The following is a 17,511-nucleotide window of genomic DNA, read 5'->3' on the forward strand; positions in this document are numbered from 1 at the left end:
ATAATACGTACCCCCTTACTTCAAGAGTCATTCTTGACGAGTCACTTCAAGCTGTGGCTTCTCACCAGGTGTTTATGAGTGTGCAGTTTAACCATCAGAAACCATTTTGACCACAAGCAACATGTTAGTGGCTCAACCGTGTTGGGTTCTTTGTGACCCCATGGACTGTAGCCCCCCAGGCTCCTGTGAACGTGAGGTTTCCCAGGTAAGAATGCCACCTAGTAATACAACGACACTCAACCCTCATCAGGTTTCTAGGGAGACTCACCCAGGCTCAAATTTGTCCTTACTGAAGGACAGAGAGTTCTATTAAGCCTTTACCCACACCATCTCCTATGGCTATGGTGCCCATTAGTTGCAGTAATCTGCAAAGCGTTGCCCAGAACCCTGGTGACGTAGTGGAGGCTCAGTAAACATTTGCTGTGTTAATTGTAGCCTTTTCCATAACAACATACCATGACCTGAATGTGAGATGTTTCTGACCGGATCATGATCCCTTTGCCATGTGTTGATGGGATCTTTCTATTACTTGATTAGTTTCCGTAATAAAGTCACTCATTAACTTTCTTCCCTACCCTTTCTTTTTTCCCCCATACTCCTAATTTATAGGACTACTTAAAATATGCTTTTTCCCCCTCACTTTATTTGGAAACATTCAGGAATCTGCTGAGATCAAAATGAGGAATTATATTTTAGCTCTGTGCCAGCCATCTCAGCCCACTTATGGATGGCTGACATTGGATAATCACTTACCATGTGCTAGGCACAGTGTTAACTTCCTGACATTTGTCAGCTCCTTTAATCCCAGGCAGCTCTATGGGGTTGATATTCTTATTAATTCCATGTCATTGAGAAAAAAAAAGAAACTGAGACTTAGAGAATTAAATTTACTCACACAACATCACACAGCTAGTAGAGGCAGAAACAGTGTTTGAATCCAGGTTGTCTTATTGCAAAGTGCATGATGTTACTTCTTTAATAGAAGCATACAAAGACCTTTAATAGCTTCTTCTGCCTTAAAATGTGCATTGTGGACCAGACATTTATGTTTAAATTTCCATATCCCTTGGTTATTTGACTTTACCATATGTGTTACTTTTAGTTTTGAAATAAATGGAAAAGTAATTTCCTGATACTTTCCATCGCTTTGCTTCTTTGGCCTCTGTGCAAAAGTAAAATTGTTCTGAAATATATTCATTAGTTAACATAAGCGTTTAAGCATTAGCTTTTTAAACATGAGCATGATAAAATATTTTATTGTAAAATGTCTCTGTATTGTGTTCTCTTAATGATATCACAGGCCTTTAAAAAAATATCAGTACTGAGGTGAGGGTCTCCTAAGTGTTACAAAGCACTGGGGCTCCCCACCCTCTCCCGAAATAGTAACTGATGTGAGCTGTTAATTCTCAGTGGCCTTTCCCAACCACAGCAGATGTGCATGGTAGACAGTTCTGATGGATGGTTTTGTGTTGGAGGATTCCTTATGGATGGCAGTTTAGATATAGCGATGAATTTTCCAAGTCATTTTAAAATTTGAAAACAAGGTAGTCAGACTTTTCTGTGTCTTTTGGTGTGTAACATTTGTCTATTGGGGGCTTCCTTGGTGGCTCAAATGGTAAAAGAGTCTGCCTGCAATGCAGGAGACCCAAGTTCGATCCCTGCGTTGGGAAGATCCCCTGGAATGACAACCGACTCCAGTATTGCTTAGAGAATCTGATGGACAGAGGAGCCTGGCAGGCTCCTGTCTGTGGACGGGGTTGCATAGAGTTGGACACGACTGAGCGGCTAACACATACAATAGACACACGATTGTCTGCTGCTGCAAAACAAATTGTCATATACTTAGACACTTAAAATGATGCACAGGTAGGTATTCGCTTGTATTTCTGTAGGTCAGAAGTCCAGGTGAGTTAGAGCAAGTCCTGTGCCCAGGGTCTCACAAAGGCAAAATCAAGGTGTTGGCAGGGCAGGGCTGGGCTTTTATCTTGAATCTTTGAGGAAGACTTCATTTTCCAGCACATTCAGGTTGTGGGCAAACTTTCATCCTTTGTGGTTGTAAGAATGAGGCTCCCACTTCCATGCTGGCCATTGGAAGTTGTCTATATTCTTTGGTATGTGACCCCTTCTAGCAGTGGCACATTGAATCTTTCCCGTGCTTTTACTTATTCTCACTTCTTCTTGTGCCACCAGCCTGAGGAAACTCTGTGCTTCAAAGGGGTCAGCTGCTCAAGTCAGGCCCACTGGGCTAGTTTCCATATTTTAAGGTCAAGTGACTTGGGATTTTAATTGCATATACCAGTCCATTCACAGGACTACCTAGATTAGATCTTAATTGACAAACCAAGGGATGGAATTCTTGATGGGGGAGGGAGGTGGGTGGAAGAAGCTTTTTAGAATTCTGTCATATAGGGCATGCATAATAGAATTATTTTGTATGCCCTCTTGGAGTTTAAAACCTATTGGTTCTCTGTGCCTGAAAAGCTACATTTAAGACAATTTATCTCTTATTTTAAGTCATTGTTATTCTATCTAATTCTGCTGTTTAGTTATCTTTAAAATCTGTTGTATCTCTCTAGTCCCAAATTTGCTTTTATATGTGTAATAACCTATAGTTAAAGATACTCTAGAATTCTCCCTTTGTGTTTACTAAAGGTCTAGATAAGTGGAATAATTATTAAATAGAGTTTAGGTAAGTCTGAATGTATGGACATGAGTTTCCTAGAATAGAGTCCAATGTGAATATATATCGACCTTACATATATTAAAAATGTATGTAAGATTCACTGCAAGCATTCCTTTGTATTTTGAAACTCCTTTCATAGCTGCTTGATAAATACATGGTGCAGATAGACTTCCTGGGGAAAAACATAATGATTTAACTTCTTCATTGGATTTCTGTTGCAGTGAATTTGTGTCATGGCTGTTGGAAATTGGAGAGATTCACAGGCCTGAGGAAGGTGTTCACTTGGGACAAGCATTATTGGAAAATGGAATCATTCATCATGGTAATCATTTTATTAATCACCTATTTAATTTATTTTTCCACAAATTACATTTGCCTTTTTTGCATTGATTGGTTTAGTTTATAATACTTCTCCACATTATAGGATGCTTATGTTTTTTTCCAACATCCTGGAGTGTCTCATCTGTATAGAATATTGTTTCAGGGAATATAGGCTTATGCTGATATATTTGTTAACTTGAACAATTCCAACACAGGCAAGACTTAAATTCCCATTAAAAATGATGTAGGATTGAGACAAGTTCCTTAATGATGAGTTCTAACTAGACTATTTGTGATCCTTCGTGAGTGAGGTGGCCTTAGCACTGGGCATTGTAGAGTGAATGGAACTCTGACAAGGGCAGAAGGACATTCCACCCTGAAGAAGCAGTAGCTCTCAGACAGGGGAGCGGGAAGTTCATGGTGGCCTCTTCAGAACCAGCACAGTGTCACAATGCAGGCCCATACCTTTCACAGACGAATATACTGGGGAGAGGGCTGTGATGAGAAAGGAAGACACAACCTTAACTTAGCCGCTCTTAACTTGCTGGCTATGTGTGTAGGACTGCTTCTGAAGGAAGTGAGGAGCTGATGGGCACCTGGAAACAGAGGAGAGACCAGAACTTGGTTTCGGAGCTAACTGAGGAGTAGAGAGTTAGAGATTAAAGGAGATCCTGCCTGCAGGGATCCTTCCTTCCTCAGGAGAAAAAAGACCAGGGCCCTGTGCATGGGCATGATGAGAGGGGTCCATTAGAAGCTGAGAGCATATGTGATGCCTCTTTAGACTTGGGAGATGCAGAGGGAGGTAGTATTGGTCACTCAGCTGTGTTCTCCTCTTTGCGACTCCATGGAGTGTAGCCCGCCAGGCTCCTCTGTCCATTGGGCTCCTCCAGGCAAGAAGACTGGAGTGGGTTAGCATTTCCTTTTCCAGGGGATCTTCCCGACCCAGGTATCAAACCTGGGTCTCCCGCATTGCAGGCAGATTCTTTACCATCTGAGCCGCCAGGGGAGTCCATGAAGAGTGAGGGGTGAGATCAGATTTTCTGTGCTTTCTGTCTGGATGACAGAGATAGTTAATTAAAGAGGAGGACCAGATGAAGAAGAAGATGAAGGATTGGGTGCGAAGCCCCTGCAGGGGAGGGTCCATCAGGAGGCTGAAAACGTGTGGATATAACACTTGAGGCAGAGGGAGAGTGAGGTCATGTTTGTGAATCATTTCAAGAGAGCATCAGGTTCTCAGCACATCAATAAGAAACACATAAAAAAACAACAAAGCGATGATCATCGAACTAAGAATAAAAGCTTGAGGAATTTCTCATGCAAAATGTGCAAGAAGAGAAAAAGACAAGGGACTGGGACTAAATACGGATATTTGGCTCTAGAGTTTTGATGTTTGTTTTTGTCCCTAAATTAGAATGAGATGAAAACAAACTGGATCCTCCCAATTTCCCCACCACAGTAGATGCTGCCAGTGTAATGTCCCCATCTACCCAGACAGGAGTCATCTAGCATTCCTTTTCCTTCCTCATACCATTAAGTCCTGTGAGCCCTACCAGCAGACAGGTCACTGATCAGACTGCTGCGGTCCCAGGATCCGCACCTTCTTCCCATTCACCACCTTCTTTGTCCTTGTTTGGGTGTTTGTCCTCCACCCCTGTGGAACACTCTGCAGGAAACAGCTGAAGAGACCTTTTAAGACATTTATAAGATCTAGGTGCTCTCTTGCTTACAGTCATCTACTGGCTTCCCATTAAACTTAAAGAAAAGTCCAGACTTTTTATCTAAATCTCCTGCCAAGGCTCTTGTACATAGCTCTACATGATAGAGCCCCTGACTTCCTCCCTGAGTTGTCCATACCTAACTGTTTATGTGGTGCCCACCCTGACCTTCTGTCTCTTCTTTGAACACTCTAAGACGACTTTTCATGTAGGATCTTTGCTCTTGCTATTCTCAATCAACAATTGCTTGATAATCCCTAACAAATGTCAGGGACCTTTCTAGGTCCTGGAGAAGCAACAGTGAATGAATTGTCAGATGCCACTGTATTGTGTCTTATCTTCCATGACACTCTGCCTTTTAGAGTCCTACCCAGTCCCCATTATTTCAATAAAACTACTTTTAAATTTTTGACATTTTCTTCATGGACTCCTTATCACTCTCTGAAATTGTCATGTTGTTTCATTTATTTCTTTGTTTAATATTTCTCTCTTTATCTCCTGTCCCTACTCTAGACCTCAGTCAAAACAGAAGCACCATGAGAACAGGAGTCTTGTGTGTTAATATATAGTGAATGCCCACAATGCCCAGCACATATAGATGCCTCATTATAATTTCCTGAGTGAATAAATGAATGGCTATATTTTGAACAAATGTATAATACTGGGAAGTTGTATATGATTTTGTACCTGGTCCATTAATGCCATTAGAACTCCATTTAGCATTCAGTATGCTAAAAGCATCATCCAATATCTTAAAAGTTAAAAGTGAAAAGATATTGAGCTAGATGGCTTTCCTGTTTGTGTTCATCTTCCTCTTCTAAGGCCATGTTCAAGTATATATTTGGGAAAAGGATTGAATGCATTTGTTTTATCCTATAGTCTATTGACGTTAAAGGAGGTGGTACATAAAGCGGTTTTGTGTATAATCATTAACTGTCAGAAATGATTATTCTTTTCCCATTCTAGACTGTATAATCCTAGGGACTATGCATTACCCATAGAGCAAGGAAGGGAAAATCTGTTTATGGACACTTGTTTATTCCTTTCCTTACTGACTCTTCTTTCTACATGGGAGATATTATGCTAGGTGCTTGAAGGTATGTGTACATGAGTCAGGGATATTTTTTCTGTGGTCTGATGGTTTTAAGCCCATCTTTTTACCTTGTTCATTATGAAATCCAGTTTCTGGCATATCTCCTTTCAGACAAGACAGAAACCTACTAGGTTAGAAGAACTAATTTTTTTCAGGGACTATTGAGAAGGAAAACTGTATTGGTTAGCATTAGCTGCTGTAACAAGTAAACCTCCCCAATACATTATAGAAGGCTCACATTATAGAAGCTAATTTTTTACTCACAAAGAATTTAGTTAGTAGTGAAGGATGAGGTTGTGGCATTTGGCTCTGTATAAGGTTTTGGTGCCTGATAGAGCCTCAACCATCTTCAATACAGTGCTCCTAAAGGTCACCTTGAAGGAAGGGTGGAGTCTTTTCTTTGTTTTAAATAGGCTTGTACATTTCCCATTGTACATCATTTTTGTGCACATACCTGTGGACACAGCTCAGGTATGTGATTGCTTCCCTGGTGCCGCAGCTGGTAAAGAGTCTACCTGCAGTGTAGAAGACCTGGGTTCAATCTCTGGGTTGGGAAGATCCCCTGGAGAAGGGAGTGACACCCACTCCAGTATTCCAGCCTGGAGAATCCCATGGACTGTATAGTCCATGGGATCGCAAAGAGTCAGACATGAATGAGTGACTTTCACTCACTCACTCACTTGACTGTAAGAGACTCCTAAAAGCGTCCTATAGTTGCATACGCAGGAAAAACAGAAGCTAACGCAATTTGGTAGTCAGTTACTTAATTTCTGCCCCTCAGACTTAGCTCCTAGGTCAATATAAAATCAGTGAAATTATATGAAAGCTAGAATAATCATAATACATGTATTAATGTTTTACAATGATATCTGCAAACAATAGTCAAAAAAAATCACTTTTAACACTTTTATTTTCAGTTGAAGTTATTGTGACTCCAGCTGTTAATCTGTGTCACTTTAATCCTTTGTGAATTAGAAATAACAGAAAAAAAAATAGTCTTAAAGCTATCTGTCAACAATGGATGCTACTATTTAAATTGTTTAAAAAATTATGGATATGCAACTTTTTGTACTTCTGTGTGATGAGTGAACTGTCTTTTAGAAAAAGCTACACTGTTTGCTACAGTATTTTCTTTTTTGACTATAAGATACCTTGTGACAGATAACAGAATATTGGAGAAACTTTATTCCCAATGCTGGAAAGGTCAGGGCGTGGAAAGAGGTTATCCTTTCAAAGGAGCTGTGAGATTATTTTCAAGCTAACTATCCTCTCTTGCTTTATTTCAACATAGTTGATCCAGAAATTGTATGAGGAAGAGTTACTTGTTTTTTTAGTGAATTGAATTCTAAAAATTGAAGAAAGTGAAAGTGTTAGTCACTCAGTCATGTCCAACTCTTTGAGACCCCATGAACTTTAGCCTGCCAGTCTCCTCTGACCATGGGATTCTCTAGGCAAGAATACTCTAGTGGGTATCCATTCCCTTCTCCAGGGGATCTTCCTGATCCAGGGATCGAACCTTGGTCTCTTGCATTGCAGGCAGATTCTTTATCATCTGAGCCACCAGACATGACTGTTATGGGTGGACTTTACAATTAACAAAACTGTTATTACTTTCCCTGAATACATGAATAGCTAGGCAGACATATTAAAGTCACTTTTAAGTTGGTACAAAGTTGATGTGAAATGATACTTATTCAGTATCTTCATGAACATAGTCATGTAGAGTCTGACCAGTTCAGGACTGCTAAAATATCTGGAAGGAATCACAGGGGGAATCACCCTTATTTATTTTAGTAATATAAGTATCAAAATATTTTTAACTACCTCCTTCTAGAAAGAGAAAAAAATCAACAACGTAAGCTTTTTTTTTGAATGGATATCATAATTTCAGTCCTAATCAACTACCCCAGGCTCAGTATTGTCTCCAACAGGAATACAATTTTGAAAATAAAGTAGTAGATAAATTCTGAATTAAAATTTATTTTGAAATTTCAAATACAAGAACCCTTTGATTATTTAACTTAAAAGAATTGAAATATTTATAATATGATTAACTCTTTTTTTTTTCCTGAGAAATCTAGCACTGAGTACGCTCCATGAATATTGTTCTTTTGGTTACAGTTTGATTTTGATGACCTGTGTTATTATTGTTACTAGTATCTGATCAGCTGCAGTGTCAGATTTCACATGTTAGAACTTTTGTCACTGGAAATAATGTTTTTTTTTAAGTGTTCACTATTAACTAATAGAGGTTCTCTCAAAAAATGGTTAGAGAACATATTATGCAATTTCACATTAATAATTTTATTAGGACGAAGAAATAGGAGCCAGACAGGCTAGTTTCATTAGTATGTGATTTCAGCTGCATTTTAGTGAAAATAGAATTCTTAAAATAAAGTTGAATGAGTCATCTGTTTTAAAAGGAACCAGCAAAAAAGAAAAAAACGTTGACTGTTATTGCTATTATTCACATTGCAAATATTGCTGGGAACTTCATCAGAGGCTGAACCTTGCTATACTGGGAATTCTTGGGTAGGGACAGCATACGCTTTCTCTGTGGTAGGTTGATAATGTTCTTCTTGTCTGGCTCTATTATTTGCATTAAAAATGCTTATGTGAGAATTCTGAGGGCTCATTCATTATAGCCAGTGGTATGCTGAAGTTGGCTGGTACAAGCTCTAGAGAGCTGGTGATTAAATGTTTTTAAAAAATTGCAAGCTTATTGTTAAGCACAGCTATTATTAAAATGAAATGATATAAATATGTGAGTACATAAATTATAAAGTTAGTATATTCTTAAATCTCAATACTTCCTAATTCTTTTACTACATTTTATTGTTTATGGGCTTGCTATTATTTGTATCTACTATTTTTTTATGGTGGGAATACTAAACAATCATGTGTCATTTCACCTCTAATTCTGTGTTTAGTGACTTTATTTGGGGAGCTTGAAATTGGCCCGTGTGGGAATTTTTGGTACCGTGGATATCGGTGAATTATACACATCATTATTCCTTCTGCCTCATCACCAAAGAGACAGCTGTTAAATATTTGCCAGTACATTCCTGGTAATGCCTGGCATTGCATAGTTGTTTAAAAGATGGTATTAAGCAACCTTTCTCATCAGCTAATAAAGCCATTCCCTCCTCAGGAAGTTGAGGGGAATAAATTTCAATGCAGAACTATTCACTATTTTTCTAAGGGAACAGCTACGAGTTACGGATTAACCCAAGAATTATGATCAAAATCACAAGAGTTTGCCTTACAGTGAAGGATTCCATTTTTTAATAGGTTGACCCACCACTTCCTTTATTGTGGCAGGAGACCTTTGGACTCAAGTTTCCTCGAATTTTGGAATATCAATATAATCATTTATTTCAATGACTCTTAAGGGATAAAAATGAGGATTATTAATAGGTAGATTCCATAGGAGAAATAAACAACTAGTTCTGAAAGATGTTGTAGGATTTCAAAATACTTCTTTCGATTTTATTTTTCTTTCACATATGTTTTTCTTTTTGCCTTAACCTAGAAAGAGAGATGCCAAAAGGTGATGTTATCTTTTTGGCAGCAGTCATGTCTCAGTTTTATAGCTGTTAAGTCATTCATTTGGTTTGGATAGGTTAGGGTGAGAGAGCTGAAACTTTGTATATGTGTGTGTGTGTGTGTGTGTGTTACAAGTCTCTTGTTTTTCTTATGGATTCACCTAACGTGGTTTATTAGAATTAATCCCGACAGGTTTTTTTTCTCCCTTCAACTTTTTTAGCAAAAATTAAAGGTCAAAGTCTTCTATCTAATCGTGAAAATAGAACCCATTGCAATAAATTGTCTTTTCTGCAAATGTTGCATTCCCTGTAATGAAATATTTAAATGTAAACTCTTTGAGATTTAATTTGAGGTTTTTCCTTTCTACAGCAGTTATCTTTTTATTAGACTACCTATAAAATACTTCTGGAAAAAAGAAAACCTGAAAGTTTAGTAGGAGTCTTTGTAAATATGAAAATCTTATCCTAAGAATGAAAGGGAAGGGTAACCACTCTCATTTTCCATTGAAGAAAAAAAAAAAATTAAACAATGTAAAAGAAAAGCATTTGTCAATGTAAGAAAACTGTTAAAAGTTTGTTATCAGTTACATATTGAATTTATCTAATGTACTCTGGAGATTTAAACACAGGATAAATGGTTAAGATCGGTATATGTGTGGTCTTGGCTTGATTGCTGTGCGATAAGACAAATAAATGCTAAAACTCACTTCTGGGGCTGAGAATCAAATTATGACTCACTAGCTGGAGTATCTGCTATTTGAAGGGCACTTTTTGCTTGATTTTGTAGCATTGTGAAGAAATAGAAAACACATGCTCATTTATTAAAATATATATATACACACACACACACTGTGCACACACAGATACATATACTATGCTAGCTGAATGTTTCTAACCTCAGTTTAGTTCTTCAGTCCTGTGGAAATCATAACTATATCACAAAATCTTATCATTAATCTTACTGTTGAAATGTTGGATTAGCATTACTATGTTAAGGAAACAAAAGCGTTTGGTGAAACTAAAAAGTTTCAGTATTTGGGGATATGTGTTTTACAAATATGTTTTTATCTTCTACTTTTTAGATTGTCAGGATTTTAATATGCTGTTCTTATATTCTTAGTTACAGATAAACATCAATTCAAACCAGAACAGATGCTATATAGATTTCGTTATGATGATGGAACCTTTTATCCAAGAAATGAGATGCAGGATGTGATTTCAAAGGTAATAGCCTCTCCCACAACCTTTTATCAATGGAAGAATTCGTCTTGTCTTACTGAAGCAAGATAAAATTTTGTAGGGAGACCAAAATTCTTCTGGTATAAGAAGTTTTTACGTGACATGTGGAAACAAGCCTCTCGGTGTTTTATTGCCATTATAAGAATTGTAATGGTAGATCCTATTGTTTTTTTTCTCTTTTCTTGTTCTAATGCAATTGCGTCACTCAGAAGATTATATCCTTTGAAAACTATTTTACGTGTAGCAACAAGTGGTCATGATAATTGAATACATTTAACAAAAATACAAATTATAAAATTTATGAAATATTATTTTTCTTTGTACACTTGGTAAACTCTGTATTGACTTATAACGGTCAAGTAGTATGGTGGGTCATTGCATACATTCGTAAATAATCTGTTTACATTTTATGTTGAAATTTTATATTTTAAGAAAAATAATTTTTAAGATATTTGTTATATGTATGTATAAACATCATATGTCTGTATATGTACATACACATGAATATATATATATGTATACTTATGTATATGTATATGTGTATTTATATACAAATACCAGTATGTATATACATGTATATATGTATTAAGTTCAGTTCAGTCACTCAGTCGTGTCTGACACTTTGTGACCCCATGAACTGCAGCACGCCAGGCCTCCCTGTCCCTCACCAACTCCCTGAGTATACCCAACCCATGTCCATTGAGTTGGTGATGCCATTCAACCATCTCATCCTTTGTCGTCCCCTTCTCCTTCTGCCCGCAATCTTTCCCAACATCAGGGTCTTTTCAAATGAGTCAGCTCTTCACATCAGGTGACCAAAGTATTAGAGTTTCAGCTTCAACATCAGTCCTTCCAAAGAACACCCAGGACTGATCTCCTTTAGGATGGACTGGTTTGATCTCCTTGCAGTCCAAGGAACTCTCAAGAGTCTTCTCCACCACCGCAGTTCAAAAGCATCAATTCTTCAGCACTCAGCTTTCTTTATAGTCCAACTCTCACGTAACCATACATGACCACTGGAAAAACCATAGCCTTGACTAGATGGACCTTTGTTGACAAAGTAATGTCTCTCCTTTTTAATATGCTGTCGAGATTGGTCATAACTTTCCTTCCAAGGAGTAAGTGTCTTTGAAGTTCATGACTGCAATCATCATCTGCAGTGATTTTGGAGTCCAAAAAAATAATGTCAGCCACTGTTTCCACTGTTTCCCCATCTAATTGCTATGAAGTGATGGGACCAGATGCCATGATCTTAGTTTTCTGAATGTGGAGCTTTACGCCAGCATTTTCCCTCTCCTCTTTCACTTTCATCAAGAGGCTCTTTAGTCTTCACTTTCTGCTATAAGGGTGGTGTCATCTGCATATCTCAGGTTATTGATATTTCTCCCGGCAATCTTGATTCCAGCTTGTGCTTCTTCCAGCCCAGCGTTTCTCATGATGTACTCTGCATATAAGTTAAATAAGCAGGGTGCCAGTATACAGCCTTGACGTACTCCTTTTCCTATTTGGAACCAGTCTGTTGTTCCATGTCCAGTTCTAACTGTTGCTTCCTGACCTGCATACAGGTTTCTCAAGAGGCAGGTCAGGTGGTCTGATATTCCCATCTCTTTCAGAATTTTCCAGTTTATTGTGATCCACACAGTCAAAGCCTTTGGCATAGTCAATAAAGCAGAAATAGATGTTTTTCTAGAACTCTATTGCTTTTTTGATGATCCAGAAGATGTTGGCAGTTTGATCTCTGGTTCCTCTGCCTTTTCTAAAACCGGCTTGAATATCTGAAAGTTCATGGTTCACGTATTGCTGAAACCTGGGTTGGAGAATTTTGAGCATTACTTTAACTAGCGTGTGAGATGAGTGCAATTGTGCAGTAGTTTGAGCGTTCTTTGGCATTGCCTTTCTTTGGGATTGGAATGAAAGCTGACCTTTTCCAGTCCTGTGGCCACTGCTGAGTTTTCCAAATTTGCTGGCTTATTGAGTGCAGCACTTTCACAGCATCATCTTTTAGGGTTTGAAATAGCTCAACTGGAATTTCATCACATCCATTAGCTTTGTTTGTAGTGATGCCTTCTAAGGCCCACTTGACTTCACATTCTAGGATGTCTGACTCTAGGTGAGTGATCACACCATCATGATTATCTGGGTCATGAAGATCTTTTTTGTACAGTTCTTCTGTGTATTCTTGCCACCTCTTCTTAATATCTTCTGCTTCTGTTAAGTCCTTACCATTTCTGTCCTCTATTGATCCCATCATTGCATGAACTATTCCCTTGGTATCTCTAGTTTTCTTGAAGAGATCTCTAGTCTTTCTCATTCTATTGCTTTCCTCTATTTCTTTGCATTGATACCTGAAGAAGGCTTTCTTTTATGTATGCATATATGTATATATGTATATCATATGCATGTTTGTACATGCATATGTATGTATGTCTCTTGTAGGAGAAAAATTAATAACACAATTTAATCGTATTTTTAATTATTCAGGTCATATTATTTTTATGATATAACATTTGAATAACTTTCAAATAGGTTAAGATTGTGTAATAATTTCAGAATAATCTATTTATGTCTAAATTTCATACGTCCTTTGACTGATTTTGCTTGTTTTTGATGTATCTTTATTTGACAACAGGGTGTTCGATTATATTGTCGTCTTCATAGTCTGTTCACTCCAGTCATAAGGTGAGTCTAGTTTATCAATTCTGGGCAGTTTAAATGGAAAGATTTATATTGCATATTAGGTAAATATTATTAAGCTGAACTTAGCTTATTTTGTTTTTCTTCCAAAGGTGAACATTTTGCTTTTAAAGATTATTTTAAGTAACAATTTATCTTAAAATATTTCAAAATTTTCTGGAGCTCTAATTATAGAGTTTCTTCTACTCATTTTATTCTGATTTCTAAAATTATTTGCTGTTAATTCATAGTAAGAAGAAGGAAATGGCAACCCACTCCAGGTTTTTGCCTGGAGAATCCCAGGGACAGAGGAACCTGGTGGACTGCCGTCTGTGGGGTCACACAGAGTCGGACATGACTGAAGCACTTGGCAGTATAGTGAATTACAGACTTGATAATGAAATTACCCACAGTCAGTTAGTATTTAATAAATAATAGTTGACTAACCAAAGAGGATTTCAAAATACTATTTACTAATAAATATTTACCATTATGATTACTTATATATTAATTTTTTCAGTTAGATTTGTAATTAAATCTTTGACTTGTATTTTATGTCACAATATTTTCTTTTAATCATCTTTTATTGAAAGAAAAAGTTTTGCGCTTGAAACTTAAGAATTAATTTGGATTTGATAATTTTATCAGTTTTTCTATACATGTTTTTACTTCTTAAGAGATATGCCTTTCTGGTTTCTAAAGAGAAATTAGGATTCGTTTTCAGTTTATCCTTTTAGAAAGATAGCAGAAAACTTTGAGTTTTATGTTATGATTACTAATAGAGATAATCAAGAGGAGAATTGTATTTGTAGTACACACAAACTGATAGAACTGATATAATGTAACATAATCTTAATTTCAGATGGCCAGATTTCATTTGGAGTTTATTGACTAAAACATATTTTTTAGAGCAAAAAAATGAATGTATGATTTCTAAAATGAATGTAGAGACTTTTCAGTCATGGATATAGAATCCAGGCGTTTGATGGACAGTGTTTTTTTTTTTTTCTCTCTCGTTTCCAATTTCAAGGAAATGCAGAGCTTTAAAAAAAAAAAATCCCCAAAGTTGCTGATTAAGTGTTGGAATGCCCACACTTCAGATCCTGAAAGAGAAAATAGAATCTTACCTATTACCCCTGAAAATGCCCTGTCCACTTTCACAAGCAGGCTTCACAAAGTAAAAAAAGTGAGAGAAACCAGTATTTGTTGATTCTCTGCTATATCCCTGGCACAGACATTCTGTAAATATTTTGGATAACATAATGCTAAAAAATGGTTCCTTAATAATAGCACATGTATTTTTTTTGTATTTGCATGTGTGTTCAGTTGCTCAGTTGTGTCCGATTCTTTGAAATCCCATGGACTGTAGTTTGTCAGGCTCCTTTGTCCATGGGATTCTCCAGGCAAGAATACTGGAGTGGGTTGCCGTGATCTCCAGGGGATCTTCCCAACTCAGAGATTGAACCCATGTCTTAAACTAACAGAAACCGATAACTGGATAATTTTTTCATGCCACATATGTGTCTGTGTGTGTGTTAGTTTTATAAATGAGAAAATGTGTTCTGAAAATATATTTTAGCCACGTGAGATTTTTTTTATCAAGAAAGTTACATTCTAAAAGAGCTGATAAGAAGGAATTGTTTTTTGGCTAGAAATGACAATGGTTTATGAGTTGTCAAGGGTAAATTTATGGGGGAAAAAACCCATAAAGCAGATGGAATGTATGATAGTCATGCTTTTAATATGTATGAACTCAGCTTATGAAAAGAAAAATGACTTTGGTGAAAAAATCCATAGACCCACATGTATTCTATGAAAACTACCCTGTCCTTCTTTTTGACACATATGGAAGCCAAGATGAAATGGGTGATTAGGTGTCAGAAACGGAGATAGATTTTAAAAGATTAAAAAAAAAATCTGCTGTTGATTACTGGCTAACCTAGTACATTCACTATTGAAATCTCAGAAATTTCAGTCATATTTTGGAGAGCTTTTTATGAGAGTGGATGAAATGATGTCAATATTAATTGTAAATTGCTGACAGAAGTTAAAAGAACCATGAATATAGCCAATAATTATTTGTCACGTCAAGTTGGTTGCAGTTTGGATTTTTGTGTGTGTGTGTGACATTTTGAAAGACTCTCCTTTTCTCATTCCATTTTGATTCAGGCCAGCAAAATAAATGAATGATAGATTTCTGCCCTTGGGGTCTTGTTCTGATCATGAGCACTTTGTAGTTATCTAACTAGACTTTGAAAGATTTCTCAGATCTGGGAACTTCTGCAGACAGAAGAGTCTGCTCTGGGTTCCCTTGGCTGCCTGGGGATGCGGTGTGTGACTAAGGCCATGCTCTGATCAGACAAAATGACAAGATTCTTCGTGTGTGTTTCCCTTTGGGGAGGCCTGAAGTCTGCCATTACAGCTGAGCCAACTGAATCATCCTCCAGGGCAAATCCTGCCTACCTGGAGAATTCAAGAGCAGAAATGCAAAGGGTGGCTTTATTCTCCACATTTTGAGGAGTTCTTTCGTAAACCCTATCTTGATTTAAAGGGAAGGGATTTTGATTTATTATTCTTTTATTAATGAGCGATTGTATTTCTAGCCAAGTTATTACCAGACAATATAGCAGTAATAATCAATTTGGATATAAGTAAATGTGAAAGAAGAAATGTCCTGTTTTGGTATCCTTGTGGGTTTCTTCTCCTGGTGTGAACTGATGAAGGGAGTTGTCAGGTGTTGTGTAAACCTTGTAAAGCTCCCTTATTTACATGTAAGTGGGGCAATCAATTCCGATTCCATCAAGCAAACTTTTCTGTTGCACACTGATGCTAAATGAAGTGTTCCTGGTGCTTATTTATTCTCTCTCATTTTTTCCTGTTACTTTCCCTCTTGCTTAGTGTTTTTGGTTTCTTTTTCCTTTGTAGAGATAAAGATTATCACTTAAGAACCTACAAATCTGTCGTTATGGCCAACAAGCTGATAGACTGGTTGATTGCACAGGTAAATAGACAAAAAGAAATTGCCGAGTTACCTTCATAGCTGCTTTAAACTTTGAGGTGATTTAGGTATTTTAAAAACTCCCTACTTGCCAGTGAGACACAGTGAAATGACTTCATCAAGTTCATACAGCTAGAGTGAAGCAGAGTTAGGATTTGAACCTGGATCATCTGACTTCAGAGTTTTCAAGCTTTATTTTTATGCTGTATTGTCTTTCAAGAGGAAGATGTTTTGTGATTCAAAAATATCAGCTGAGATCCGTTCAAAAGACTAAGTGTAATTTGTATATCACTAAAGAAAAGGTGTGCGTCTGTACTAAAGTTTCTCATATGTTTTGTTTACAGATGTTTTTTTAAAGTATCTAATGTTTAGTCCTAGCAAGTTATTCTAGTCACCCTGTGCCTTCTTCTCTGTTAGATGATAATTGTATTTTGATGTTATGAGCTTTGGTATCCATCTGCACACATTGTAAATAAGAAAGTGCAGAATTTGTTGTGACTGCCACTCTGCTTCTCAGAGTGTGGGAGCTGACAGCTGGTACTGAGAAAATGTTATTTGCAACTCAAGGCATCAAGCCCATTATAATATATATTCAAATATAAATTTATTTAGATGTTTTATGTTTTAGCATAGTAGATTAACTAATAAATAATCAAATTTTTCCCACAGGTTTAAGGAAAGGCTAAGAAAACTGATATCTGCTTTGACAGAACTTACTATTTTGGAGAAGGGAATATGGCTTGGTTGAAATGTTGTCATTACATTTGGATATTTGAGTCAAGTTAGTTTTTTGTTATCGAAGAAAATCACCTACATCTTTTGTTACAAGTGAATAATAGTATTTGATGCTCAGTCATAGAAATGTTTATTTTTGTCTTAAATATAAATGTTTAATTCATATTTGATTTATCTGTGCACATACATTTTGAAATTTTTATTATTTAATATTAACTTCTAGACTATCCAGGAATACCTGGCTTTGCATTTATAGTATTTAGATTTATTTTATTGATAAATTAAGATCTTTAAGCAAACAGTTCTTTTTAGATAAAACCAAAATTCCAGTGTTCAGTGGGTTTACTAGTGTGAAAACCTTTTATAACATGATCAGTGCGTGTCATTGGGATTGGTTCTATGTTTGGTAACAGAGTTGAAATTTCCCATAGAAATTATACTGTTATAGAATTCACATAAATTCTTCTATGTTGATTATGTGAGAAAACTGAAGAAAGGTTTTTTTTTTT

The 17,511-nt window shown here is 36.7% G+C and overlaps 1 protein-coding gene across 3 annotated transcripts in view; it reads left to right on the plus strand.

Moving 5' to 3' along the window:
• Nucleotides 1-17,511, plus strand: part of PREX2 (phosphatidylinositol-3,4,5-trisphosphate dependent Rac exchange factor 2) — a 285,626-nt gene that overhangs the window by 105,280 nt on the left and 162,835 nt on the right. For all 3 annotated transcript variants that reach the window (XR_006272238.1, XM_043483105.1, XM_043483104.1), the window contains exons 11-14: nt 2,905-3,005; nt 10,478-10,581; nt 13,226-13,275; nt 16,195-16,270. Coding sequence is in view for 2 of the 3 variants with exons in the window: in XM_043483105.1 (XP_043339040.1) it covers nt 2,905-3,005; nt 10,478-10,581; nt 13,226-13,275; nt 16,195-16,270 (331 nt within the window). In the remaining variant the exon portion in view is untranslated. The remainder of the gene's footprint in view (nt 1-2,904; nt 3,006-10,477; nt 10,582-13,225; nt 13,276-16,194; nt 16,271-17,511) is intronic.

The sequence above is a fragment of the Cervus canadensis genome, chromosome 12, assembly GCF_019320065.1.
Source record: "Cervus canadensis isolate Bull #8, Minnesota chromosome 12, ASM1932006v1, whole genome shotgun sequence".
Taxonomy (NCBI): domain Eukaryota; kingdom Metazoa; phylum Chordata; class Mammalia; order Artiodactyla; family Cervidae; genus Cervus; species Cervus canadensis.